Raw genomic sequence first — 27,012 nt, 5'->3', positions numbered from 1 at the left:
GAAAATGGAATTTAACAGTAAAGGGGAAAGGAAAAGAGACATAGTGTAGTATTGACTGAGAAACTGAATCAATTTATGCTGATAACATGTTGTCAGACCTCAGCAGATATTTAAGGTGATTTATTTTGATATTCCTAAGAGCCTTTGGTAAGACTGGTATCCACTATGCAGTTTCATTTTTCTAATAATAAGGTTTGTTCTACACGCCTAATGATCATACTTCTCTGAAGCTAATTTTTGTGTTTCAAAGGTATGGATTTGCAACAGCTCTTGCTCATGTAATTAAAACTACATCTGATGTAGTGCATTTAAGAACATGTTTCATGCAAGACCAAAGGTAAATTTAGCTCACATTATCTCTCCAACACTGACTAGTAGTACACATTCATGGAAGAGCAAAGATTAGTGCAAGAAGCTAGTAATGTTTCCCCAGGATAATTTTCCAGCCTGTAACAATGTGAATCAGGAAGCTTCTGTGCAGCATCTTTATATTTTTCTTATGAAATTGTTTCATTTACTTTTTATAAGTAGGTAGACTGTTAGTTTCCACGACATCACAGCATAGTCACAAGCTGAGTGAAGTATTCACTTTGTTTTAAACCCACTGCTCACTATTCTCATTTGATGTTCAATCATTTCCCACTATCTTCAAGCCTCTCAAATGTTCCAGACCACATTTACATATTCAATCATGTCTCCCAGGCTAAAAAGTTGTGATATTTTGTTGTTTGCACAGCTATATTTTCATTATCCTTTCTCCCCCTCTCACTTCATTGCATTTATTTGAAGTGTGAACATCAGCGTCTAGAATACAGCAGGCTTACGGCATGCATTTTGAGTAGTTGATCTGCATTTATACAGTGGCTGCTTGTCTGGGATTTCCGAACCTCCAGCATTTTTCTGCCTGGAAATATTTTTAATGAAGCTGCTGGTGCTTGTCCAGGATGCTTTTTTACAGACCTCAGTAAGCCCCCCCGGGGGGGGGGGGGAATTTGTAGCAAATAAGACAAAAAGTTAGTATGTAATACATTTTAATATGCCATTAACCTAAATCCTAGTTTTTAACCAACTCACTTTTTTTTTTTTTTTTTTTTTTTTTCTCCTGGCTGACAACAATGCACTTTTCTGATTAGAGGGTGGGAAATTAAGAATAAGAGAAGATATCACGAGGCTGTCATTTAAAACTTGTCTTGGCAGGAAGTTATATTGGAATCTGTTGAAATTGCTTAGGTTAAACTGGCATACAGTGTTAAAAAACAAATATCCTCCCACAGAGCTAATAAACAATAGTCTTGCATTTGAAATCATTCATTTCTTAAATTCTTACAAACATTGTGTTTCAAAGCCTTCACGTTATTATGGGGCTATATGTTATATTATTTTCCCTCATGATCAGTCCTATTTTCGTTTTATCCAGACTGCAATGTAAAAGAATAATGAATAACCAAAGACAGTGCTCTTCACATTCTTAATCCAAGTATTGCTTAAATCAACTCAACTTAAAACATTACACCTTTTTTTTTTTTTTTTTAAGTTTCAGGGTGTTATTTAAGTCTCTCAAAACACGAAAGGATTTCCTCTTAATTTCCAGTTGCATTGACTCATTCTTCTTGGGTATATGGGTATAAATAGTCTTCATAAGCTTTGATGTGTTTCTTTGTTCAGTCAGATGTTTGTCCATGCATTTGTGAGAGTTCCTTTTTTGATTTCTTGTTTTATTTGTTTTTTGGTTACATTTTTATAAAGGCTGACAACTGTTTATTATTAGGCTGAACTGGTTTCTTCTTCATCTTCCTCAGAGTCAGTGTCATCATTGTAGAAGTGAATTGTAGCTTGTACTGGAAAACTAGCCAGAACCTTTTCTCCGATGTTATTAAGAAACTTCTGGGATTTGGACTTAGGCAAATACAGTCTGATAAGAAAACATTTGAAGAGAAAAAGTAAAACCATGAGACACTTTCCCAGCTAACCTAACTTGACTACTAAAATCTATTTTTATCTTTATTTGAAGGGAGAAAAATCTTGAGGTTCTCTGTATTTTAAAATATAAATTACTAACTTAAAAGGTACTGTTAACTTTAAATTATCTCAGTTGCTTTGGGCATATTGTGTATTGTATTTACCTAAGGTCCCTCCCTGATAAGGTGTTGCCAGGGCAATGATGCGTGTTTGAGGCTTTTTGTTCTGTTTTTCAGCTCAGTACAGAATGGAAGCATCCCGTGTACTGCAGAAAGTGAGAGGGATGTTCTGGGATTCTGGCATTAAGATTAAAACACCAGATTAAGATTGGGGTGGGTTGACTCTTGCGCACAGGCTGATTTTAGTGATTTTAGTGTCTCCAGGTGGAGGAGGAGGTAGACGCTGAGATTTTTTTCAAAATTCATACTGTTTTGTATTGACACTTTAAATACGTCGTATTAATTTACATTTCAGGTTTTCACCTGTTTTCCCACTAAAGCAAAATTAGTGTGGTCTATATACATATGCATGTGGTTTTGTGTGCATATATATGCACATCTTTTCCTCTTGGTTCCACTTTGGGCAGTTTTCAACTAACTTGACAAAGGGATAAAGGTCATACAATTTAAATTTCTACAACTTCTTAAAAATGATGCTCATAAAGAAGAGGGATATTCCAATGCAAATATAAATTAGATCAGGCAGGATAATGTTACTTCTTTTAAGATGGCTTTTTTTTTTCTTTTTTTTTCTTTTTTTTTTTTTTTATATATTATTAGAGTATTGTTTCAGGTTTTGTTCAGCCTGGGTGACTTTCCTGGTGGGCAGATAAAAATCTACAGACTTTGATGAGTAGTTAAACTGCATGACTAAAAAGAAACACTGCAGAGACAAACTGATACTTCTCCATAGAAGAAACATGATTTTTTTTGGAGACTGTTATTTTCCCTATATGAAGTGATAGGATTTAACTCACCTCACTGGATGTTGAAAACCCAGGGCTCCTTTTGATCTAAAATTCATTAGCTGACCATCCGGTTCTGACTGTAAAGAGACATTATATAGAATAAGCTAAAAATGACAAATTCACTCTTCTACAGGTAACTAAAATTCTACGGTAGTGTTGCTTTGTTTGGTGCTCTGCAGTTTTTCTGCTGACTAAACAGACTTCGGAGATTATTTCTGCCCACAGGCTGCCCATAGTTGTGCATTTAACAAAACATTTGAACTTGTGTGTTTTATGAGCCATAAAGCTATAAAGTAGTGGACGTTCTGCTTAAGATCTTGTGGAATATCTGTAGAGACTGGTGAGCTAATAACATCAAATATCATCAAATCAGTGATTGGAAGAAAAAAGGGTTTTCAATGATTGGAGGTTGAGGGGTTTATAAAATACCTCTTTAACTAACCAGTAGGTTGGAGTTGGAATGTTCAAATCAGCAAGCTTAATTTTAATCAAGGATCACAAGTGCATTAAGTGTCCAAACAGTAAAATCAAGAGACAGCTGGCATCTGATATTTCTATTCAAACAGTGATATAAAAAGCAAGCATTTTTTGATACATCAAACTGTGTAGCAAAAATCCATTTTAAATATCAAAAGGAAAGTTAGCAAGTAAACTCTTTAAAATAAAGGTCACAGTAAAAAAAAAAAAAAAAAAAAAAAAAGAATTGGCAGAAGAAGTTTACATTACCAAATCCCATTACAACCGTAAACCTGAAAGCAACTTCCAAAGTCACTGAGCCCTATTACTTGGTCTTGTAGGCATACATGTATGTTCTCTTCCACATCTTCAAATAAGATTTATTTTCTCCTCCTATTACTATAAACTTCACTTCGCATAAAATAATAGATTTAACTTCGCTGCAATATAATTTCTAGTGAACAAAATCTAGAAGCTGTCTACTATAAACAAAGATGACTTATGCCACTGTCAGAGCAATTCATCTATCTTTCTGAGGAAGTAGGCCTAAGCATTAATATTTTGGTGGGCCCCCAAAAGCCCTTGGGCTACAGATTGAGCAAGGGGTCTTAAAGAATTATCTCTGTATTTTTTATGTTGGTCTTATCTCCCATGCCTGCCTGTTCGTCTTGTAGTCAGAACGTTTTGTCTTCAGGCTGTTAGGTTTTTAATTGGGAGACTTCTTTGTTTTCACAGTACCTTGTAAAACGGGTTCCTGATCTGGCTGAACATTGTCAGTGTGATCATAATATCTATGTTAAATAATAAAAACATACGCTGTTTTTCTTTTCTCATATGTGGATTAAAATTAAAATAGTCTTTTTACCTTTATTGACCAGTTTTTTTTCTTGCTAGAAAGATAGCATATATATTTAATATATATATAATATGTAGCATATATATTTAATATATATATTTAAAATTATATATGCAATAACGTGTTGATTAAACACATTATATATATGTACATTTCTCTTTTCAGACTGTAATACAGCGTTTTTGGAAAGCAATTTGATAAAACCCAATTAACTGCAAATCTAATTCAGCTGTTTGCATATAGCAGAACATGTTCAGTGCTAATTTGTATTGCGTTGTAGATATGGCATAACTTTAAATCGATTTTCATGGCTTTTCTTCTGGCATAAATAATATTTGCATTTAAGTAGTATGAAAAAGATTGATTTTTATTTAAGGAAAATATCAGGCATAAGTAAACATAGGGTGTATTGTAACACATGATCTTGGCAATAGAAGTACAATTATTTATTTATTTATTTATTTATTTTACCAGTACTTGTGTTTTTTAGTCCTTTGCTTGGCATCGCTTAATTTCTCAGGTTAGAGTTTTATAAGTACATTCTTAAATCTTCTATTTAGTTACACAGATGGAGTATATTGACACTTATTTGCTTCTCTCCAGTTTTTGGAATGTCTACTGATCCATAAAACACTGGCAGTTGTATGTATATATTGTAGAAAATACAAGTATATGGCATGCAACTAACTAGCAAAACATTGTGCTCAACCCATTTTTGAAGGCCTTCTCCTAGACACCTCAATAATCTTGCTGAAGAAGATGCTTCTTTCTTCCCACAGCTGTGGGATGTCGCTATGCATCAGCCAGCACCGCTTTCCACCTATACACCACACAAAACATCCGAGCATCTTTCCTCATTTGTCAAAAGTGCATATGAAAGGTCTCCTGAGGCCCTCCCTGAGCCCTCATCTCATTAGGTCCCAGGCATCTACAGTGCTAAAGGAAGATGAATGGACCATAAGGAGTGGATGATAAGGATCTGAGCAGCTTCAGGCAGGAAGGAGGAATGTTTTTTAAATTTACAGTTTTTTTCAAATGAACTGTTTCAGATGAACTTAGTGTGAAACAATGCCAAGCTGTCAGCATGAATGTTACGCTAGTGCTGTTAACATTAGCAAAAATTCATGCGTGGATTGTTTTTCTTGCACAAATGTTAAGAAGCCCAAGTGTGGATTAAAACTTTCAAGCTGTTTGAATACAATTTTCTACAAAAATGGAATTTCAGTAATAAATCACAGTTTCAGAAACCTTAATTCCTTGAAATTGTAAGTATACAATCCTTCTTCTGAGAGTAGGATTGCCTTCATTCTCAGCAAATTTGTAGGTGCCTTTGGGAAGGACATTCTTCTACAGGCTTTCCCTATGGTGCTTGCCAGGAGTATGGCACTCTAAAAGATCCATATAGCTACAGCCTCCATCTTCAAGAGACAAAAAGTACATGATAAAAAGATACTTCACGTGTTAGAATATAGTACAAACTATGAGTTTTAAAGACTTGCGCTAAGGAGAGTTGTCTTAACCTGCTGAGCTTTGGATAAAAAGTTGGAGATGTAACTGTGGATCTGATGCTGCAAAAACTTACAAAGGCGCTTAAAACTAAGCACTGGAGCACCACTTCAATACATTTTTTTCAAGTTTGCAGCGTTGGGCCTTATGTTGAATGTGCTTCAATGTCTTTTTGTTTTTATCCTCTGATCTAACAAATCTTTCTAAAATGAGTAAATAGAACTAATAATCTCTGGGCCTTTCAAAGGCATTTTTCAGTATGAGCTTTTAAATTGATTTTTCTTTTGATTTCTTAGCTGGTTTAGCTATAGCAACATCCCTCCCAAACATCAATCAACAAAACTGTGCACCTGAAGGTATATTTTTCAAATTTCATCTTAAAGTCATTTTCACTCCCAACTCTTTTTTGCCATATACACAATATCATGTGTGGGCTAGGAGTGGAAAATTCACTCTGAAGATATTTTAATTCTTGTAATTAAGCAAGTAAAAACTGATGCTAAAATTTGATGTTGTCGTAGTGAGCAGTGCTCTCTGCAGCTCCTTAAGAGCTCGTAGTGATATTATATCTAATATAAATTGGAGGTACTCTTAAACATTCTCATGTATAGAGCATTGTAATTCAAAACATTTTTAATACTGAAGAAAATGCTTTTAAATTGACTTTTTTTTTTTTTAAGTAAAGGAAGTGAGGCTTGGTCTTCTATTCCTTTTTTTTTTTTTAAGTAAAAAAAAAAAATTTTACTTAAAAATTTTTTTACTTAATTTACTTAAAAAAAAAAAAAATTTTTTTTTTTTTACTTAAAAAAAAAAAAAAGGAATAGAAGACCAAGCCTCACTTCCTCTGCTCAAATAGCTTCAATTTCTGCACCTGTTTTCTATAAGGATTATTTTCTTCAGAATTTAATCTCACCATTTGTTGATTCTCTGTCATTTCACCATCTTTGGCTGTGAGCATCCAGGGCCTCCATAAAACAGGGCTGCTGAAAGATTAAGATAGAATAGCACTCCCACAGTTAATTCTGTGTCGTAATATCCATACAGTATCCATTCAATACAAATGCTTTTGTTAGATTCTGCTGGCATCTTTTGAAATAACTTTTTTTCCACCACATTTTGATCATCGATTCATATAATATCTGAGTTGGAAGGGACATATTTTGATTTGGCAAATGTGATTTCTATAGCAATATTAATCTGTCCTCTGTCTATGATCTGATTGAACAAGTTAGACAATCACTTGCACATTTTTAACTAAGGTATCATTTCCTATTAAGATATCACAGCTCAAAGGGACTGCATTGCACTCCAAATGATGATGTAATTAATACTGAAATATTTTCTGTTTTTGCAGTACTGCTACAAAATAAAAAAGTAACTCTCCTTCTCTGATGCTATGTCTAATTAAAGGTTACATATGGTCACGGTGTGCCTGGTTATTAATTGATTAGACAGCTTCAGCATTAAACTAACATGGGCAATCAGATCTAATTAGCTTAAGAGAGCATATACTGTCATGGATGCTATGTGTCCCATTTTTTGGTGATGGCTACTACAATTTTAAATGGCATTTTCAGTAGTACTTTCCTTCTCTGCTGCTGTTACATACGGTAGGGGAAATTAAAAAGTGTTTTTATATGTAAAAGGTAAATAAACTTTAAAAAAATCAGTTATCGCAACCTGAATTTTCATCTGCTTCCATTTACAAGTAAATCCTGAAATATTTGAGTGGAGAGTATAAAATATTGGAATAACAAATAAAATAAAAGTTCCAAGCAAAATGTTTTCAGAAAAGTATTTTACCCATTATTTCTGAAGTTGAAAATTCTTTTTTGTTGTTCATTCCATGCCAAAAACACTACATTCGAATGATACTTACAGTCTGGGCTTCTTAGTCATCTTGAAAGTGACCATGTTGTTGTTCTTAGTGGCAGAATCCATTTACTGCTCACCTTGTGATACAGCTGGTGGTATTATTTTAAAGGGGATGCTCAGCAGTGCCTATAGACAGATACAATACCTCTCCTTCTACTGGATTCCTGTTTTAAGGGAGTCCTATGCTTTTCAGCTCATAGTATTTCTGGAGGAGCTTGGAATGGAAAGCTGGTGAAAAAAGTTCTCTGCCTGTCTCTGTCTTACCTCTGTGGCTGTTCTCCTGGATGGAGCGAGTGTTGCTGGGCGTCTCTGGAGCAATGACAGACGTGATCCACTGTAGCCTGGAGCGAGAAATCTGCAGCTGCACCCTCCATAGTTTTTGACGGTCTAAAGCCTGCTGTTTCTGTGGCAGGCTGACTGCTTGTCTTGGCCTCTCAGCCCCTCCTTTATCTTAACTCCCAAAGCATACTTACCTAAAACAAACATGGCCTCAGGTAAAAGGAGAGAAATGTCCTTAATGAGTTTTCTTTTGACTCCTCCAAATAGTTCAAAGATGTGGTTCTCACATGGCCAGGCTCCTGGTGAGAGCAGTTCTAGAGAAACAGACTTTTTATTAAGCTTAGTTAACAAATCATATTGAATAATGTGTCCTTTGTCTTTCTGTTGATGTTTTACAAAATCTGTATTTGTTCTGTATGAAATATACAATGGTTTACATTGTGTGTGTCTTGGGAAAGCTCATCAGCATCTACTCCTAAAAAAGTGTAACTGAAATTCAAAGAGAACTTTAAATGTACATAAAAAATTACAATGACTGAAGTCTTTTCCATTTTCTAACTTCAAAAGATAAAAAGATACCAAAATTCAGTGAAGGTGAGAGGATAGGCCTCGTGACTTCCTCGAGGCTATTGGGATGTTCCTTTAATTTGCTTGTTATTTGATGGATGGAGAAGAAAGCTCATGCCAAGAAAGATTACTTCATCTTTTCAAAGAATAAGAGTTACAAATGCCATTGCTTTGAGGAATGTTTTATTTCACAATATGCAATATATGGTTTAAGCCTACAAAGAATGAATAGGAACAGACTTAGTCTAAGCTTCCTCCCTACAGTTTTCATTTGTACTAAGCATTACTTGTTACCTATTACATTGTACAAGAACGATTTATTACCTGGTGGGTGACATTATCTGATTTTCATTGTTATGGTTCATTGCAACAGTTCACTTTGTTTCCTTTATTTCTCAATTACTGCAGAGATGCGAGAGGATTATAAGAACCTAATACTGAATTCTCTTCCCACTGATGCTGTTTACACATAGACATCAAAGAGAACAGGTTGAACTCCCAAATATAATCAGCTTCTACCGTGAACTTTCTTCCCAGAGAGAGAAAAATAATTTTGCTTAGTGAACATGGATTGTCCATTGATTATTCAGTATGAATTAGATCCTTGAGCTGAAAAAGACATCAAAACATTCACTTTGAGAAGGTGCTGGCAATTCTCTGTGGGAGACATGTTCCTCCTACATGAGCCTTCATGGCTCTTTTCCAAGCTGGGATACAGCAGAAGGTAGCACATGTCCAGCCAGCAAGAAAGGGCAGGACTCACAGATTAAGACCACTGGATATACTTGCTTGAGAGACATTGTTTTCCTTTGTTATTGCTCTGTATTAGAAGACATTCTGTATCTTTGCACTTTTTTTTTTTTTTCTTGAAATTAAGTTTTCCTATTCCCAACAGGAAGGAGTTTCAGTCAGATTTGAAAGACTGATTTTCCTATGTTGGTGCAAGGTGAATAGTTGTGTTAGCTACTTGACTGCTAAAATAACAGCATTACAGAAGTACTTATGTTTTTGAAGTAGTCTTACGTAACATATTCTGGAATTTGATGTGTTGAAGACCAACTTTTACATTAATTTTCCCCATTCTTTAAAACAGCCATTCTTGCTGTGACAAATAGACACAGTTTAAACTTAAAAGGTCAAAGCCATTAAATGCTGTGCTGGAAAGCACTGACTAGAACAGAGGGCTCTGAGTCTAACTCTACACCCTCCCATGTTTCAATGCTGTGTAATATTTGTAAATTTGTAACTAAGTAAATAAGACTGCATTTGAAAGAAAAAAAAAGTATATGCACAGTCTCTGTAACTTTAAACATTTATGTATCAAAATCAGTACAATTATTGAAATGAAGAATGTAGTGATTAGTGTTCAAATAACTGTATATTAAATAGCAGCATGGGTCCTAGGGAAAAAAAAAAAAAAAAAAGCAAACTTCCTAAGTAACCTGAATTATAATTACTTATTTTGCTGAATTACAGTCTTAAATACAAATATGTAATTTCATCAGCTTAGTTTTATTTAGATCTAATTTAATTTGATAGCTGAAAAGGAAGTGTGCATTACACAACTGATGTCTATGGTCCCAATCTTGCAATTGGATCCATATGTGGGGATAATTGATTTATAGCTCTGGAAAGGATCTGCCAACAGGGATATTAGTGCAGAATTAAACCCGAAACTGCTAAAGCATAGCTCTCTGGAATATGAAAAGTTACTGTCAAATAAATCTGTTAATAAAGCCCTGCAAGACCAAATCTGTTATAAAATTATTGAACATATTATATTGTTAATGAAGTTATAATGTAATCTGATGTAATCAATAGGTAACATAGAAAAATGTAAGTTAATATTACATTGTTGTATTAATCAATTCAAGCATACATCTTTAATGGATATTTTCATGGAAATCACTAGCTAAATTCAGGTTACAGATATGTAGAAAATGGTTTAGTCCAGTAAAATATGAGCAGCTGTATTAATGTTTGATCTCTAGTTTCTAAGAAAAAGGAAAAAGAAAAAGACAACAAGAAAAAAAAAAAAAAAAAGGATTGGTTACTCCATTCATAGCTGTTTAATTGTAAGAATCATAGAATAGTTTGGTTAAAAAAGACCTTAAAGACCATCTCATTCCAATCCTGCCATGGGCAGGGATACCTCCCACTAGACCAGGTTGACAAAGCCCCATCCAGCCTGGCCTTGAACACTCCCAGGGATGGGGCATCCACGGCTTCTCTGAGCAACCTGTGCCAGTGCCTCACCACCCTCTGAGTGAAGAGTTTATTCCTTGTATCTATTCTAAATGTTCCCTCCTTTAGTTTAAAGCCATTCCCCCTTTTCCCGTCACTCCACTCCCTGACACAGAGTCCCTCCCCAACTTTCCTGTAGCCCTCTTTAGGTACTGGAAGGAAGAACTACTTTACTCTTTGCAATATACTTAATTTAAATATGAGGTGCTGCGTTTGGTGAAGAACGCTTCACAGAATCAGAAAATACTGATTCTGTTACAAATGCTTGTCTATTTCTGATGGAAACCTGTTCTACTCAGTTTTCTCATGAAAGCATTTATGCATTTGCAAGAAGAAATAATACTCAATATGAATTGGATAGGTCCAGGAGTCAGGTTGGTTCTAAAGCATTTATAGTTTTAAATAATACCTGGCATTAAACAACATAACATGGGCATTTGTAGCCATTAATAGCATGCAAAGCTCCTCAAAAATAAATTGTTGGAAAAATTCTCATGGGACAGGGAAGCGGAAGAAGCAAAGTCATTTACAAAGTACAGCAAAGCCAGTCTCATAATACTTTTAAAGTTAAAAAAAAAAAAAAAAAGAGAGAGAGAGAGAGAAGCTCTTCCACATTGGGGTTTCATGGTAGACTTGACCCTCCTGTTCTGAGTCTTTTGGGAGCCTTCCCACATTGGCTTTTTAAAGAGTCTAAAGACACTTAACCGTCTATGCTGAAATTGGTCCATCTATCTCATTTAAGGGTGGGTCCCCCAGGCTGCAAGCAGAAATTCAAAATTTAGCCTATGCCTTTTATTCAGGGTTTACCTAATTCTCTTTAAACAATTTCATGTCTGTGTGTGCCTCTGTTCTGCATCTTGCAACATTTTTCTGTAATCTGTTCTCTCTGACAAATACGCAAGAATTCTGGGAAGTCTGAGAGCTAATATTACTCACCATTTATTTTCAAGGCTTCCTTCCACCCCCCTTTATGGAGAAACTGATTGACATAGTTATTTTAGAATACCTATTTTAGTAAATTTCCTAGTGCGTAAATGGCCTTGACTTTATAATAATACAAAAGAATGTTTCCCAGTATAAAATTCCTAACCTTTTAATCAGCCTGTCACGATTAAGTCTAAGCTACACTATGACAGAAATTTGAACACCTACAGCAATGTTATGGCTTCAAATCGTTCTTATTGAAAATGTTCCAACATCTCACTGTCTTAAAATGGTGATTGTTTTTGCCTATATATTGTTCTGCTTTACATTGCCTTCTATCATGAAGTTTTGACTCATTTTTCTCATATGTTCATAAACTTTTGCAGGGCAAAGCAACCTTAAAAAAAAAAAGGGGGGGGGGGGGGGGAATCAAAACATAGTTGACAGCGTTCAATGCTGTCATTGAATGCTGAAGGATTAAACAAAGTATGTTCCTCACCGTGCAAAGGTTATATAAACAGTTGTGTTTTGCAGTGTGCTCTGAAGGTCAGCAATGCATGGGCTGTTGAACTGTTACAGGGAAAGTGAATTCCAAAGCTGAGAGCTTTCTTTAGAGGCTGTACACTTGGCTTGTTTTCTTTCTTTTGATGTGCCTGTGTAAGTATTTTGACTTCCTGCATAAGATAATCCACACAAAGAAACAGTGCATAATGCAAAGTTAGAACCACTAGAGAATTAGTTTCTTTCTCTGTAGAATATGTACAGGACATAGTAGCGATACAAGGGTGATACTTCATAAGCTTGAAATGGAGGGAGGGAATTGTTTAAATTATTTGACATTCCAACTGAAAATGTCAAACATCTCCACCATGTGTTATAGAAATTAAAATTATGTCAGAGATTCCTGTAATTTTGGATAAGGTTCTGCTGTGGGTGCAGATTTATAGAAATAAAAATGTCTGTCACGGTACTAAAAATGCCTGTACTGGTGGTGTTTTTTGATACTGATACCCATGCCAAACTGTGCATGGCTGATTTGTTCCTTGTTTATCTGCAATGCTACTGTGGCATTGCTGGAGATCCTTTTGGAAAATTGTGATTTTAGAATACCTATTTTAGTAATTTTCTGAGAGCATAAAAGGCTTTGAGTTCAGGATAATAAAAATGAATGTAGCTTCATGTCCTGTTCAGGAAATGATTGTTACATATCAATCAGCTACAACTTTTTAATGATGATGTCACTATCTTTCTTTTAATCCTTTTGCAGTTTTCCTCATATTTTTTCTTCTACTCACTAAATAGCCACCAGAATTAGACCAATATGTGTTCTTTTTACAGAACTCAATATTACCACTACAGTAGACCTTTCATATAAAATATAAGAATTATTTCATAACTTTCACGCATAGACATGCCAGCTGAGTAGTGGATACCTTGTGTAAGTTGTTTACTGCTTCCTCCCTAGTGGCAAGTTGTGCCTGTAGCACACAGGGCACATGCCCATCAGACAGTTTTATTCCCCAGTACACTCTTCACTCCTGGTTCAATGACCGGCCCCTCAGAACAGTGATTTCAGGTTTCTCATTTGGTGAATCCAATTGAATTAAACGAATGTTTAAGTGAAATCAAATGTGTCAGCTCGTGCCTGCTTTGCCCTCTGGTGGCTATCCGTATGTACAGGGTCTGATGTCCGGTGTTTTTCCTGTGTTTGTGACCAGAGACGCTGCTCCCATAGGATGCAATGGACCCTAAAATAAGGTTGGGTGGCAAAGCTGAATCATTCTTGAGGAAGAGAAGACTCGTTCCATGTTTCTGCATGAAAACTAGCAATACATTTGACTGTTACTGTTTTGTCTACTGCATATACTTTCATACAACTCACCTGACAGGTGAGGAAAGATATTTGTATAGCAGAAACATGAGTCTAGCCCTCTGAATCACATCTATAGCGTAATGTGTGCGTGGCAGAGCTCATAACCCACAACGCTAAACCACTAAATACTTGCTTTCACCGCAAAACATTGTTCATGTGGGCAGCGTTGAGTTTGGAGACCAGGAAATGAACGATTCCTTGAGGAATTGGGTCAGAATGGGTCAAAATGCTTGGGAAAGGTGGATATACGCTACTCCCCACTGCCCATCCCGCAGGAATTTTGTAAGGATTCACACCACACAAGAATACAAAACAGGTTTTTATTTAATTTAACTAAATATGTTTAATTATTTTCTTTTCCCTTGTTTCAAACGCAGCTTTGTCTTGCGGGCGGCACCCCAACCCCTCCCGCGCCCCCTGAGGGCTCCGTTGGGGCAGCGCCGCCATTGAGAAGGGGCGGGGCGTCAGGCCGGCAGCCAATCGGAGAGGCGGAGGGGAGGGAGGGAGCCAACAGGGGGGTGGGCGTGGCTATGGGCGTGCCTCGGGGCGTGTCCCCGCCCGGCGGTTGCCGGCCGTTGGTGGCCGTTGGCGGGGCGGGGCGGTTGGAGGCGGCGGTTGGGGTGTGGGGGGGGTGGTGCCGCGCCCGCCATGCTGATCACGCTGTGCTACCTCTACCTATGGGCGCGCTGGGGGCCCTGCTCGGCCGCGCTGATCCGGCGCACCGTGCGGCGCCTGCACCGCTCCCGCTGCTCCTTCACCTTCTGCTGCCGCTGCTGCCGCCGCGCCGCGCCGCCCGACGAGCGCGTGTGCCTCAGGCTGGGGAACAAAGTCTTCTTCACGGACGAGGCGCAGGTAACCGGGGAGCGGGGGGACGGGGCACGGCGAGAGGGGCGGGGAGCGGCCGCGCCGGCAGCGCCCCCCCCCCCCCGGTTGCCGTGGCGACGGCTGAGCCGTCGCCACGACAACCGGGGGGGGGGGGGGCGCTGCCGGCGCGGCCGTCCCCTCCCCAGGCTAAAAAACTGACAAATAAATGTTATAAATGTTTATTTGCGCTTTGGGGAGTTAGGAAACCCCTCCAGAGATCCATTTTTTTTTTTTTTTTTCCTTAAAGTTTGGCATAAAGTCAGGGCGCTTATTCAAAACGTACTCGCCCCTTCAAAACATGCACTGAAAGTTCTCTTAATTAAAACATATTCGCCCCTTCAAAATATGCACTGAAGTTCCCGGTTGGATATGACTCTGAGTCCCCGCGTGAGACGCCTGCCACCTTACACCTCGGTCGTGTGACACCCAAGGACCTAATGGCATTACGGGTAGGGGCGGCATCATCCCCAAACACCGTGAAGAGAAAAAAAAGTTAATTCTCATGCTTTTTTGGCTTCTAGGAAGCTAGCTGGGCTAGTTTGGTTTCCAAGTAGGCGTAACTGCCTCTGGGCTGCAGTCAATAACTTCCTTAAGATAAGATACCAGCGGCTGTAAATGGTAACCCATCGAGCATTGTTGTTTGCTCCGTAGTCAAATTGGAGGCTTAAGGTAGTATAAAGCTCCATCAGATTAGCTCACTTTCCCGCGGAAGGTAGCAGTGTTTGCTCTTGCAGCTTCCACGCTCTGTGAAGCTGGTCGGTCGGGCAGTCTAGCCTGTCTGTCTGTCCCCTTTAATTTTAGTTCTTCAAGCAAGACTTAATATTGCACTCTTTCCATTTACATGTGGAGCGATGTATATACATGGAGTGTGTTCAAAGGCAACTCTTTCTTACATTTCTACCTAAAGTTACTGAAGGCATACAAAACCTGTTCCTAGCATAGTAGTTCTGAAATAACCATTTCTTTTGATGTTTGTCGCCTTTAAAATATGGCAGAGAAAGAAAGTTCAATGCAATATCTGTGTAAAATTTGACATAAGATGATATGGGAACAGATTATTTATTGAGAAGTGTTGAGGTTCTTAATGCTGTTGTTTGGTATAGTGATGCCAGCTATTGAGCTTTATTTGCTCCTTGATGAGGAGATGCAAGGGAACAATTTTTATAATTTAATGAAGAAAAGTGCTTGCCCAATGGTCTGCTAAGTGGATGGACTACCTTAAGGGCAAACTTCCTTTGAATGATTTATTTCTTTAAGTTTCGAGTTACATACTGAATGAATTATTTAGGTGCTAGTGCATGAAGATTTAATACTTTAAAAAGTACCCTCTCCTTCTCTTCCTAATCATTTTTTAAGATTAGGAATTTGTCATAGTTCTTAGGAGGCTAGACCTGTCCACAAAATATAACTGTTGTTATATAACTGGCTTTAGGAAAGACATCCTAAAACTTTATAGGTTAGGTAAATTAGGTATCCTAAAAATTAGGCCCATGTAACGTATGGTTCTTGGGTCATTTGTGGCTCACGGGCTGACTACTCTTTGGGCAGATGGGTGCAGAGGCAGTGTGTGTTATTTGGCTGTGGGACAGAAGGTTTCCTGGAGGATTGTTACCCGACTAGAATGAAAGCCACCTGCAGTGCTAGCCAGGCAATGGCACTGGCACTGTCCTGACTGCCCAGGTAGGCCATGCATTATGACTGCTCTCTCAGCCCCTGCCAAGGAGCTGGCAGTGGTCTTCTGCCATAAAGAGCCAGAACCAAGGCATCAGGACCATGGGTTTGTGTAGTCAGAGAAGACAGAAGGAAGGAGGAGGCAGGGTGGACTGTAGCATGGACAGGAGAAGAGGATTGGGTCGGATGAAGGATGCTGCAGATGGCAGAATCCAGTGATAAAGGGCCCACAGAAGTCATGGTGCCAATGGCATGGCCGTCATCAGTAGCCCACTCAGCTGTGTACTCCTACGGCAATGCTGACAGCTGGAATCCGGATTGGCTTGAAAGCTTGGGTTGTCACTTTTTATTTTACTTTACTTGCTTAATGATTCAGACCTTTTACCCCGTTTTGTCCTCATGGGAAGTTGTTTTCCTCATGGCATTACAGAGAGTGTTCATGTTAAGCTGAAGGGTCAGATTTGAATTTGGGCTGGGGATAATTTAGAAAAGAATTATTAAATCAGATGTTCCATACAGACTTATTTTTCTTTCCTGTTTCTTTCAGCTCCTTGATGATTTAAACAGATGGAGTCTACTTCTCATTTCTCCTTTTATTTATCCTGATAAATTGCTAGAAGCAGAACATATAGCTTTTGTGACAGAAAGCATTTCAGCTCAGACAGATAACTTGCAGAAAGTACCTGTCTCTTCAAAAGAGGTAAGCAGTGCTCTTTGTTTCTTGCAAAGAAAGTAGTATGGAGAACTCATTTGGTAGGCATAACTCCAAAATGCTTGAAGGAAACAAATCAATGGCAGATAGATTTTGTACATTTACAATGTTTCTAGGAATAAAAATATAAGCTATTCATTAAACTTGATCACTTAATACTTTAGTTCTATTTTATACTTCAAATAAACTCATAGACATTTTCCTGAGTGGTTTATTTTTGTAGCACACTTCTCTGTCTGTGGACAGAAACTGCAGAATTCTGTCATGATTGGGTGAAGCATATATGGTTATATATGTTGAACAGGAAAAAACAGCTCAAGAGCTGTCATACTAAGGCAGATCAAAAGTCCATTTATCTCAGTATGTTATCTCTGACACTAGCTGAAGCAAATGCCAAAGTAAAAATATACGAAGCAAGCATATGTTATGACTTCTGAAAAGCTCTTCAATCTCAGACTGAGTGTGAAAAGTTGCAATTGAAATGGAAACCTCTCTTGGAAGCTTCCTTCCATTGTGATTTATAAATACAAGTTTGGTGCTATACATTTGGATAATTTTGTCAAGTCTATAGAAGAAAGGCCCAAATCGGTTCCTTTCTTTTCTGTGAAGTGTGGTGGGGGAATGTCAGTACTTTTTGTTTGCAAACTTATAAATGGTGTTTGACCTGTAATAAATAATACTGACAAAATGATCTTGAGGCATCCAGAGATATAAATTAAACTAGTACTGAAATCCTTATGGCAAGCATACTTAGAAAATGTTTACATCCTAAATGCTTAGAAGTCTTAAAGTCCCTTTTCCAGTACTGTGCTGAAAGTGGAAAGACACAGATTTAAAAGATGATGTTCTAAAATTTGACTTACTGTATATATAGCATCTCTGAATGAATTATGCATTATAAGCAGTATGCAGAGCCCATCAAGATTTACTATGAACTTGAGACAACGTCTCTTTCCCCTAAATTTTGTTGTTCTAGTAACTTTTTCCTCACATGAGGAATTTTTTCTGTCCAAGTGTCTCAGCTTGGATGCAGGTCTGACGGGGAAGAAAAGTTATAAGCCAAAGCAAAAGACAAACTTAACTTTGAGGGAAGGAAAAGTCTTGGCTGTGGTACAGGTTGCCTGAGGTCCTTCCTAAGGCAGGCTGTGTTTGCATGTTGTACACTCTCCTTAGTGAATAGGAATGTACTGCCTACAGAAAAGATAAGATAGGGAAAGACAGGCATGCTAGGATATCTCTGGGGAGACAGTAGTAAAACATCTGGCCTGATCACTGAGATAGACAGAGTCCTCTCTGATAACTAGGCTATTTTATGCTACACTACAAGCTAGGATCCCCATTTGAAGGGAATCAACAAGGTGTCTTCCTGAATAGTTCTGCTCAGCACCCCACAGGACTATCTGTCATCCTTGCCTTCTGGCAGCAGGTTGCCTGGCCCTTTCTGTTGTTAAAGGAAACCAGTCATGTCTGCAAGTGGCCGTGGCTCATCGGCTTCCCTGGATGAGGAACATGCATTTTCCAGGCAGCTTGTTCTGAGAGATGATCCAGAGCACTCACTGCTGGAGTGAACACTGAGAACAGAGTGGGTGGTAAATAGACTTACCTAACTTCAGTACAGGAACAGAAGGACAGATCTGGAATGGGCACAAATCCAGATGTGTCTGCAATCCAATTTTTAGTACCTTCACCTTCCACGTAAGCCTTTGAATGGAGAACAGAGCATGCTTTTGGAACGTGTTAGTCTTTGCCCTCTAGAGGAATGATGTCCTGCTGAAGTGCCAGATCAGGCCAGATCATTATCTCCATGCTACATCAGGCCAGTTCATTATCTCCATGAAAACTGGACTGTGAGGACTAGAGGCACTGAAAGCTTGTTGAGAGCTCTGAGACCTTTTCTGCTGAAGCCTTCTGACCGTGGTCCAGCTTGCTTTGTATTTCCTTGGAGCACGTAGGAAGTAGCCACATTAGCTATTTTGTTGATGTTTTTGTTGCCTTCGATATAAGTCCGAGGAATCATCCAGGTGAGTTCTGATTGTGGGAGATAAACTAGACAGTTTGCATTTTCTTTAGAATGAAAAATGTTTGCATTCTTCTATAGACATTAATTATGATCAATTTGATTTATCAAGCTCCAAAGCAATAGTCCAGACAAAAGACTGAAACTACAAAGAACTGCTGTTTTATTTTGATAATTATTGTTCTGTGTACGTGTCACTTAACTAGAAGTGCTTTTAATTCTGCTGCCTCTGGCAGCCAGCTGTCAACCTAGACAGGGATTGTAAGAACAGATTGTTCTTGTGGCCTACAAGAATTTCTAGAGAGAAAAGCTGTTCTTTGTACAGCAATCAGTGATCTGTGACTGGTTTCTGCTGAAACTAGGGTGGATCTAGAAAGCAGGAGTATAAAGAAATTCTCATCTCTTAATAAGAGCTAGCCTTTCATTTTGTATTCTGGCAGAATTTTGATGAAGAAGCAGAAAAGCAAGGCTGGTTTGAAAATGCTTTCTGAGGACTTTTGTACATTGTGGATTGTTGCATGAGCAGGATTCCAGGTCATATGTCTTGGCAGCAGCCTAACTTTGTGAGGTTCTTTTGTGTATTTACTTTATTTGCACTAAACAGCAATAACCACTTCTTGTTGTTACTTGTTATTCTGTCTAATGTTTTACTTGGTGCCATGAAAAATGGTAAAAGCCTCAGTATATCCTCACAGTTTGCAGGTGATGTGGGTGTTAGCTGCTTGTGCCTGTTTTCTGGATAAGAAAGGATATCTAAAGGATATCTTAAAAATGGTGTGAGTCTTTTACCTTCTACCACAGGGAGTAGCCCAAAGTCATATGCTGAAGAAAAGAGAGAGGGTTATAGAAGACTTGACTTGAAGGACATGCAGAGAAGGAGAAGAGAGAAAGGTGAGGAAGGTTAGACACTCTTGAGTGTCTAAGAACGGTTGACCTCTTGCTGAATTCCTGGGCAAAGAGACATGGCAGCTGCATAGCTCTTGGAAAAATTCTGGTCCAGAACAGTGGTATGTGCATGTGTCTGTGATGTGGATTAGAAGAAGCACTTCTGGTCTTAGTGAAAATCTGATATCAGAGAGCTTCATGCAGGTTATGACTAAGCGTTTCATGTTTCGTAATCTGTCCTCTTCCCTGGGGTCTGACCTAAGACTTTTATTATTATTCTGGTTGCCCCAGATATGATATCATGGATTTGGTTGGGATAGAGTTAATTTTCTATGTGGAGACTTGTATGATGTGGTAGTTTGGATTTTTGATGACAATAGTGATGGTAACACATTAATGTTTTAGTTGTTGCAGAGCAGCACTTACACAGAGCCAAGGACTTTCCTGCCCTGCCAATGAGGAGGCTGGGGGGGCACCAGGAGGCGGGGGGGACACAGCCAGGACAGCTGGCCCAAGCTGGCCAGAGGGATGTCCCGTATGACATGGTGTCATGCTCAGCAATAACAGCTGGGGGAAAGAAAGAAGAAGGCGGGGGGGGGATATTGGGAATGATGGCGTTTGTCTTCCCAAGAAACATTAGGCACAATGAGCACTGCTTTTCTGGTGGTGGATGAATGTCTGCATGATGGCAAGTAATGAATGAATTCCCCGTTTGTTTCCGTTTGTTTCGCTTTTTTTTTTTTCTTTTTTTTTTTTTTTGTGTGCAGGTTTTGCTTTACCTAGTAAACTGTCTTTATCTCGACACACGAGTTCTTCTATTTTTACCTTTCTGATTCTCTCTCCCACCTGGGAAGAGAGAGAGAGTGGCATTTAGCTGCCTGCTGGGTTTAAAACACAGCACAGGGGAAGGGAGGCATTTCTGACTTCTCCACAGAGAATCTATCAGTGAAACTAGAGTTGCCAAAGCATATGTTTTACATATACCTGGTAAGATTTTAGAGTGACAGTGAATTTGGTTTTGGTCCTATCCTCAGAAGCATGAGAGAATGTAACATGGCAATAATGTTACTACTAGCAGTGTAGGTCAGTCCTTTATGCTGTGAACGTCAATACAATGCTGTGGGAGTAGATAATCAGTTTAGCAAAAGAGGAAGAAGCCAGTATCCTTTGTCATAAATGTATCATTACACATTAGTTACCAGCGATCACAAACTGCTAGCAGTTAGCGGTAGGCTCTGAGAGTAACACCCCTTATGACTACAACAGGATACTTCCATTTCAGCTGTGGGTATTGCACCAATGGACTACACAGCTGGGAATCCCTTCCATCTGGAAAGTGACAGTGTCATTCAGGATATCACTCAAGGCAGTTAGTTGGGGGTAATTGGCTGATTTGGTCATGAATTTCCCCAGTGACAGTGGGGGGAAGTCTGACTGATGCTCCAACTGCAGTGATACAAGTCTAGCAGGGGCTAGGATAGGTATCTTCCAGAAGCAGATGTTGTTTTTCTTCAGAACTGGTTGATACCATTGTGCCCAGAAATATATCCTGTAACTTTGGGGCTGGTACAGAGTCGTAGAGGTGACCTTTCAGGTCCTAGAAGTAGAAACTCCAGGGGAGATTTAGGTTGGAAATTAGGAGACATTTCTTCTTCTCACACAGGGCAGTCAGGCACTGGAATGGGTTGCCTGAGGGAGGTGGTAGAAACACTGCCCCTGGGGGTGTTTAAGGAAAGGTTGGACGTGGTACTTAGGGACATGGTTTAATGGGTGACATTGGTTGTAGGGGGATGGTTGGACCAGATGATCTTGGAGGTCTTTCCCAACCCTAATGATTCTATGATTCTTTGAAATTCATTGCTATTGCTTTAACCAGTGAGTGGTCATTATGTCCAGGACCTGAGTGATACATCAGTCATGAATGTGAGGGCTGGCTTTCACCAGCTGTGTGTTCTGGGGTAGCTGGTTTGAAGCTATTACTTGCTCTTGTATTTCAGAATTTGAGTTTAACCTGCATGTTAAAGCATGCAGCTGACCTGGTGGTTTTATGGTTAAACTTGAAAGTCATTTTCCAAGCCACTACAACTCTATAGTTTGGGTTTCACAAACCTTCTCTGAGCAGCTGAACCCAAGTATGTAATTTTCATAACACCATTCTGGAGAGCAGAATTTTTGATGTATATGAGCAACTTGAATCTTTTATGCTTACTTAATACTTCTGATAAACTAGTAAAATTATTTCTGGTACTTGAATTCACCAGTTGTGCTTTTTTGGTTTGGGAACGTCCCTTTGTTAGCTTTGCCTATTGTTGTGAGGCTTTTTAATAGCAGAATCCTTAGGGAAGGGAGGGCAGTTTTACTTGCAGTTCATCTCACAGAAGCATTATACTGTTGGTATTTTGACATTTTGCTGTATCATTTTCAAGCTGAAAAACTTGTGTATGATTTATTCCTAGGTTGTGAAGTGGTCAGACTATTGTTCACCATTGGCCTATAAACCTGGGGAACCTTATAAATTAATTGCTGAAGCAAGTGTAGATAATTTCAGCAACCTTGGAATAGCATTCATGGAAGACAGGCTTCAAATGGATAACGGAATGGTGCCACACAAGATTGTTTGTAAGTATGTTCGTAAATTGTGTTTTTAATGGTAAAACATCTTTGTTTTATAGCTATTTTAGGACTGTACACATCATCTTCATACCTACATAAGTAAACATGGTTTTATTTTTGTGCAGTGTTTTCTTCCTGGTGTCATTTTAGGCATTTCATCACTCTTTCACTGTCATATTTTATACTGAATACTGTCAAATATAAAGACTGTTGAAAACTTAGATCACTTTTTGATTGAGTTTCTCTTTACAGAATGTGTTATGAATACAGCAAGAAAAATAACAGAAAAATAGTTCAAAGACATTGGAATTAAAAACATTATTTTTTATTCCTGTATTGCCTCATAAGCTACTGCCTATAATTAACCTTAGTACGATGGTATCCTTGAGTATCTAAGATGGTATTTTTCCTTTTTTCAAATACGCATGAAAGTATAAGCATCACAACAGTGAAGTTGGAAAATATTGTTTCTATAAGCTTGCCTGTTAGATTAACTGACCTGTTTGCAAAAATTACAGAAGGTTTTAGTCAAATGTTCTCTTTTCAGTTTTGAAATGAAAGTGTCTTCAAAGCTAAACACAGTTTGAGAACAATTGCTCTAAACTGAACATCTTCATTCTTTGGATCACTGAGAGAAGAGATCGTGTGCTTTCTAAACAGATGGAAAGAAATAACCAAGAGAAGGAGGATGTTGTCAGTGCTAATTGATTTTTTGGTGGATGGTATATTTCTTTTAGGAGGTAATTTTAATGATATCAAAGCTATTAGCAGTTGTGTCCTCATTAGCTTAATAGCTTTGGCAAAGGTAGGGAGGAAGTTAGGGCAGATCACACACACAGGACAAGTAGTAGTAGTGGTTCCATTTGTAATACCATACTTAAATAGAATTGTTGTCTGAGCTGTGGGAAGTCCAAGGTTCACCTCTCTTTCCTTTGCGAAAATTGAACGTTTGTTTCCAGCATGATTCTAATACAGACTGCATATTAATACATTCTAGGGTATTGTGAAATGGTGGGCTCTCTGTGAGTATATCCTTTTTCTTTTTTTTCTTCAACAATGGTGTTGTTTCTTCTTCTCCAGTTGTGCCTTCTCATCTGTGTTGATAAAACTGTGGATTCATGAGGCTACCTACAATAATACAATGATTTGGGCTGCAAAGATCCCTCTATAGCCCCTTACTCTCACTGCAAAATGAGAGAAAAAGCCTTTTTTTTTCCAATTTTTTTAAAAATGTAGATTGTAGTGCATTGGCACAGGCCAGGGAGTGGCAAAATCAAGAACTACTAGCTAGGGAGCAAGCTGGCAGGAATATGAGGAATATGCTGGCAAATATACCTGGCATGAAACTCAGTTTCCTCTTGGTGCTGTTTTGCAAAAACATTCATGCATGCATGCAGGGGATAGAAGCTGGGATAGTTTCCCAAGAGACGGAGAGCCACTTTTCTGGTTCATTTTACTTCAGGTACTATGTTCATGCTAAAACTGCTTCAAAAGAGACTGATGGAGTTTCTTGATGAAATAATATGATGACAGCTGTGAAATTCTTCTGGGGTCTGAAAACTCATGCTTCAAATTTGCACTCCAAAGTAGGCAAAGGGATGTAGATTCAAGGGGTTTCAAGTGTTCTTAAGTGAAGAAAGTAATTGAATTTGGATCTGGTGTGTTGGATGCCAGTTGACTATTTTGTTAATCTACTTTCTCACTGAATTTATATAAGAAATCAGAAACAACAACTTAGTAAGTTTATTTGGCCTTGTGGGAGTGGAGAGGGATTCAGTAAAGTTTTGTGTGCTTTGATTTAAAATGTTTCCATGGCTCAGAAGCTGAAAGAAATCATTTACCGTACAAAGAGCAATTTTTCTCTCTTTCTCAGTTTGCTCTACAAGTTCTAATAACAATAGGCATCATTGCCCTTCTTTTCTCATTTGTACTTGCCAGAAATTGTTTATCTCTGCATTTCCATTTGGGGGGAAACAGAGAGTTTAAACCTTCCAATTTGTTATGTTTGCCTTGGAATTTTAGCTCACGTCTTGCTGTGGCTGGTTATGCCTCCCTTTCTGCAGATTGGAAGCAGTTCAGCAATTCAGATGTTTCTCCTCCCTTTCATACTTGTGCAAAACTTTTTATTTTGCTGCCTACAGCAATGCAAGAGACATAGTTCAATGTTTCCATCTTACCCAATATCATCACTTGAATAGCTTATTTCAAAATAGTTTATTTCAAAATAACAGCAAGGAATTTTCCACCCTACCCTCCTTAAGAGACCAGTATTTTTCTAAAGGTACTTCCCTTGCTTCATTTTGTACTTTTTTTAGTCGTGGACAAAATAATATAAGCTGACAAGCTGATGCATTTGTGTAAAAGCTTCCTTCCCTTCCTCCCATAGACTACTGTTCTGTTAAGAACATGTCTGGATCACATACGGTAGCTGTCAGGTTTTATTTTTATCCAAATATTTGTGTACTTCCAAAGAATGTTAGTGTTTATTTAAATGTTCCCTGTAAATGACAAGTGCTATGCTTTGACACGCTTTCCTGAAACAAATAGTCATTAGAGTAAAGAACATGAGTGCAAATTTTTAATATTCAAAGGTGTAGGGTTTAGTATGTCAAACTAGTGGAATTCTTAGTATTCTAGATGATTTGCACTGAAATTAAACCTAGATCCTGCTGGCATGGTGATATTTGTTGTAGATCTTTTAATATATTTTTTATAACTCCTTTTTCTTATTATTTAACTCTTCCAGCTGTCCATTTACAGGAATCGACTCTGAAGGAGTTGACGCAGGTGGCACCGTCTGTAAAAGAGATGAGTAGAAACAGTACACAGGTGAATGAAGCAACTCCTACTGCTACTCTTGGGACTACTGCTAAATCAAAGTTAGGAGTAGCTGAGTCTGTAGGACAAGGTGATCCAGAGGCAGAAGAGAAATCCAAGCTAGAGAAAGAAAGTGAGTATGAAGATGAATCCAACAGCCTGTCTGACAAAGAGACAGGCTTTGGAGAGCATCATCACTTGCATCTTTCCAGCTGTCACGAATGTCTGCAACTTGAAAACAGCACTATTGAATCTGTCAGATTTGCCTCTGCAGAAGACATTCCAGAACTTTCTGACCATTGCAATAGCAAACTGGATGAGAATGGTGGTGATTGTCTGGCAACAGGAATAAAGAGAGTAAACCTTGCTGGAAAGCCCCCTAACGTGTTGATTTATGTTGGTTCTGAAACTGCAAAAGTGGAATTTGACCAAGTAAAATCAATCCTCCTGGAATGCATTGATGCAGACAACTACACCATCTACCAGCTGCACGAGGAGCAAGTTCTCAAAGATCCATGGATTGATAATGCACTGCTGTTGATCATTGCCACAGAGGAGCCTATTTCTGACAAGAACCAAGAACAGTTTGTGAAGTTTTTATCTAAGGGTGGAAAGATTCTAGGGTTTTCTTCCTCATTTACATTTGGTGGTATAGAAATAAAGAGAAAAGACAAACTGAAGAAGACCGTTCATGAATTAGTTGTCTCTAAAACTGACAGCACTGAAGTGAAATTAAACCTTTTGATCAGTGGCTGTATTTTTGAAGAAGTAAAGAAGGAAAGTAACAGCAAAGTGAAGCCATTGAGTCATTTAAATAATGCTGATAAAGATACAGTTATTGTTCATCTGCCTTACGGAGACAATGGAGGAGAAGCCATTCTTTCTCAGGTACTGTGTATGCAAAAGCATCGATTTGCACATTGCTACACAATATTGTGGTATGCTAAAAAAATTCACTGGTTCTTACGGCTTGCTCTTTGGGATGCTTTCAAGGGGCAAGTATGGATGGATATGTTGGTGATTGTACAAGGACTGTGAATACAGAATGGTTTTCACTTGGTTCTTGGGAAGCTTAATGAAGGATAGAAAGTGTCACTGCTGTTCCAGTCCTTGTCTTCACCATGTAGCCATGAACATGTAGGTCATGCGTGATCACAGTGGGTGGCAGAGGAGATAGCAAATATGCGTAGTAAGAAAGCGTCTTCAAGAGCAGAGCTATCCTTTTGTGCCTGCTGGAAGTTGCACGGTGACAAAGCTGTGCACTTTGCAGACTTTGGAAAATGGGAACAGGAAAAGCAGTGGTAGTGAACTCAGGGTGAAGGGTTATAATGGCAACATACTTCCATACAAAAATATGAATTATGGTGAAGTAGAGAGTCAGAAGAGAAAGTAAAATAAAGCTCACAAGAAACCTTAAAGAAGTCTCCTCTTAAGTTTTAAGGTAGGCAGCCCCTTTGGAAATCTGTGAGTAGTAAATGAGAAAGTCCCAGCCTCTATCATTGCTGCATACTGTATACCCCAAAACTGCCGTTCATTTTTTTGCTTGAACAAGTAACTAGAATAAAGATTAGTCTGAATAGCCCTGGAATGCCACTGCTGATTTAGCTCTGCTGGTACTGTTTTGCTGATATTGTTACTCTTTTCTCAGTTCTGATTGTATCTTAGTGCTGTGACTGCACTGAATGGTTTCATGTTTTCTTTAGCAGTGTTCTGGCTACAGATCCTTTCTAGGGAGATGATAGGTTCATGGTGTTGGCCTTGCTGCTCTTTCAGATTAGAAACAATGACAACAAAAACACAAACACTTTTATATGTCTGGAATGTATTTCTTCTATTTACAATCAAAATTGAAACAAACTGAAAATTTAAATTAATTAACCTTTTTTTTTTTTCTTTTTTTCTAGAGGTAGACAAGTATGTTTTCAGT

General features: G+C 38.4%; 2 protein-coding genes across 2 annotated transcripts in view; one reads left to right on the top strand and one right to left on the bottom strand.

Moving 5' to 3' along the window:
* Nucleotides 1-1,562: 1,562 nt before the first annotated feature.
* On the bottom strand, nt 1,563-8,031 carry RIPPLY3 (ripply transcriptional repressor 3). The gene is made up of 4 exons (XM_032181126.1): nt 7,884-8,031; nt 6,658-6,727; nt 2,936-3,003; nt 1,563-1,912 (listed from the first exon to the last, which is right to left on the bottom strand). The coding sequence occupies exons 1-4, from the start codon at nt 7,991-7,993 to the stop codon at nt 1,765-1,767; spliced, it is 396 nt and encodes a 131-aa protein (XP_032037017.1). The 5' UTR covers nt 7,994-8,031; the 3' UTR covers nt 1,563-1,764.
* Nucleotides 8,032-14,154: 6,123 nt separating this feature from the next.
* The window catches only part of HLCS (holocarboxylase synthetase), a 122,183-nt gene continuing 109,325 nt past the window's right edge, over nt 14,155-27,012 (top strand). Inside the window, exons 1-4 of the mRNA XM_032195378.1 lie at nt 14,155-14,358; nt 16,589-16,741; nt 22,112-22,274; nt 25,015-25,973. Of these exons, the coding sequence (XP_032051269.1) occupies nt 14,155-14,358; nt 16,589-16,741; nt 22,112-22,274; nt 25,015-25,973 (1,479 nt within the window). The remainder of the gene's footprint in view (nt 14,359-16,588; nt 16,742-22,111; nt 22,275-25,014; nt 25,974-27,012) is intronic.

Source organism: Aythya fuligula, chromosome 1, assembly GCF_009819795.1.
Source record: "Aythya fuligula isolate bAytFul2 chromosome 1, bAytFul2.pri, whole genome shotgun sequence".
NCBI classification, from domain to species: Eukaryota; Metazoa; Chordata; class Aves; order Anseriformes; family Anatidae; genus Aythya; species Aythya fuligula.
The sequence above is the reverse complement of the archived record's forward strand: the minus strand, read 5'-3'. Positions and strand labels throughout refer to the sequence as shown.

Coding starts and splice junctions, on each gene's coding strand:
- RIPPLY3 (XM_032181126.1), bottom strand. CDS start 7,993: ATGGAGGGTGCAGCTGCAGATTTCTCGCTCCAGGCTACAGTGGATCAC. Junction 3,004..6,657: donor TGACAGAGAATCAACAAATG/GTGAGATTAAAT, acceptor GTCTCTTTACAG/TCAGAACCGGATGGTCAGCT. Junction 1,913..2,935: donor GGTTTTCAACATCCAGTGAG/GTGAGTTAAATC, acceptor TTTTCTTATCAG/ACTGTATTTGCCTAAGTCCA.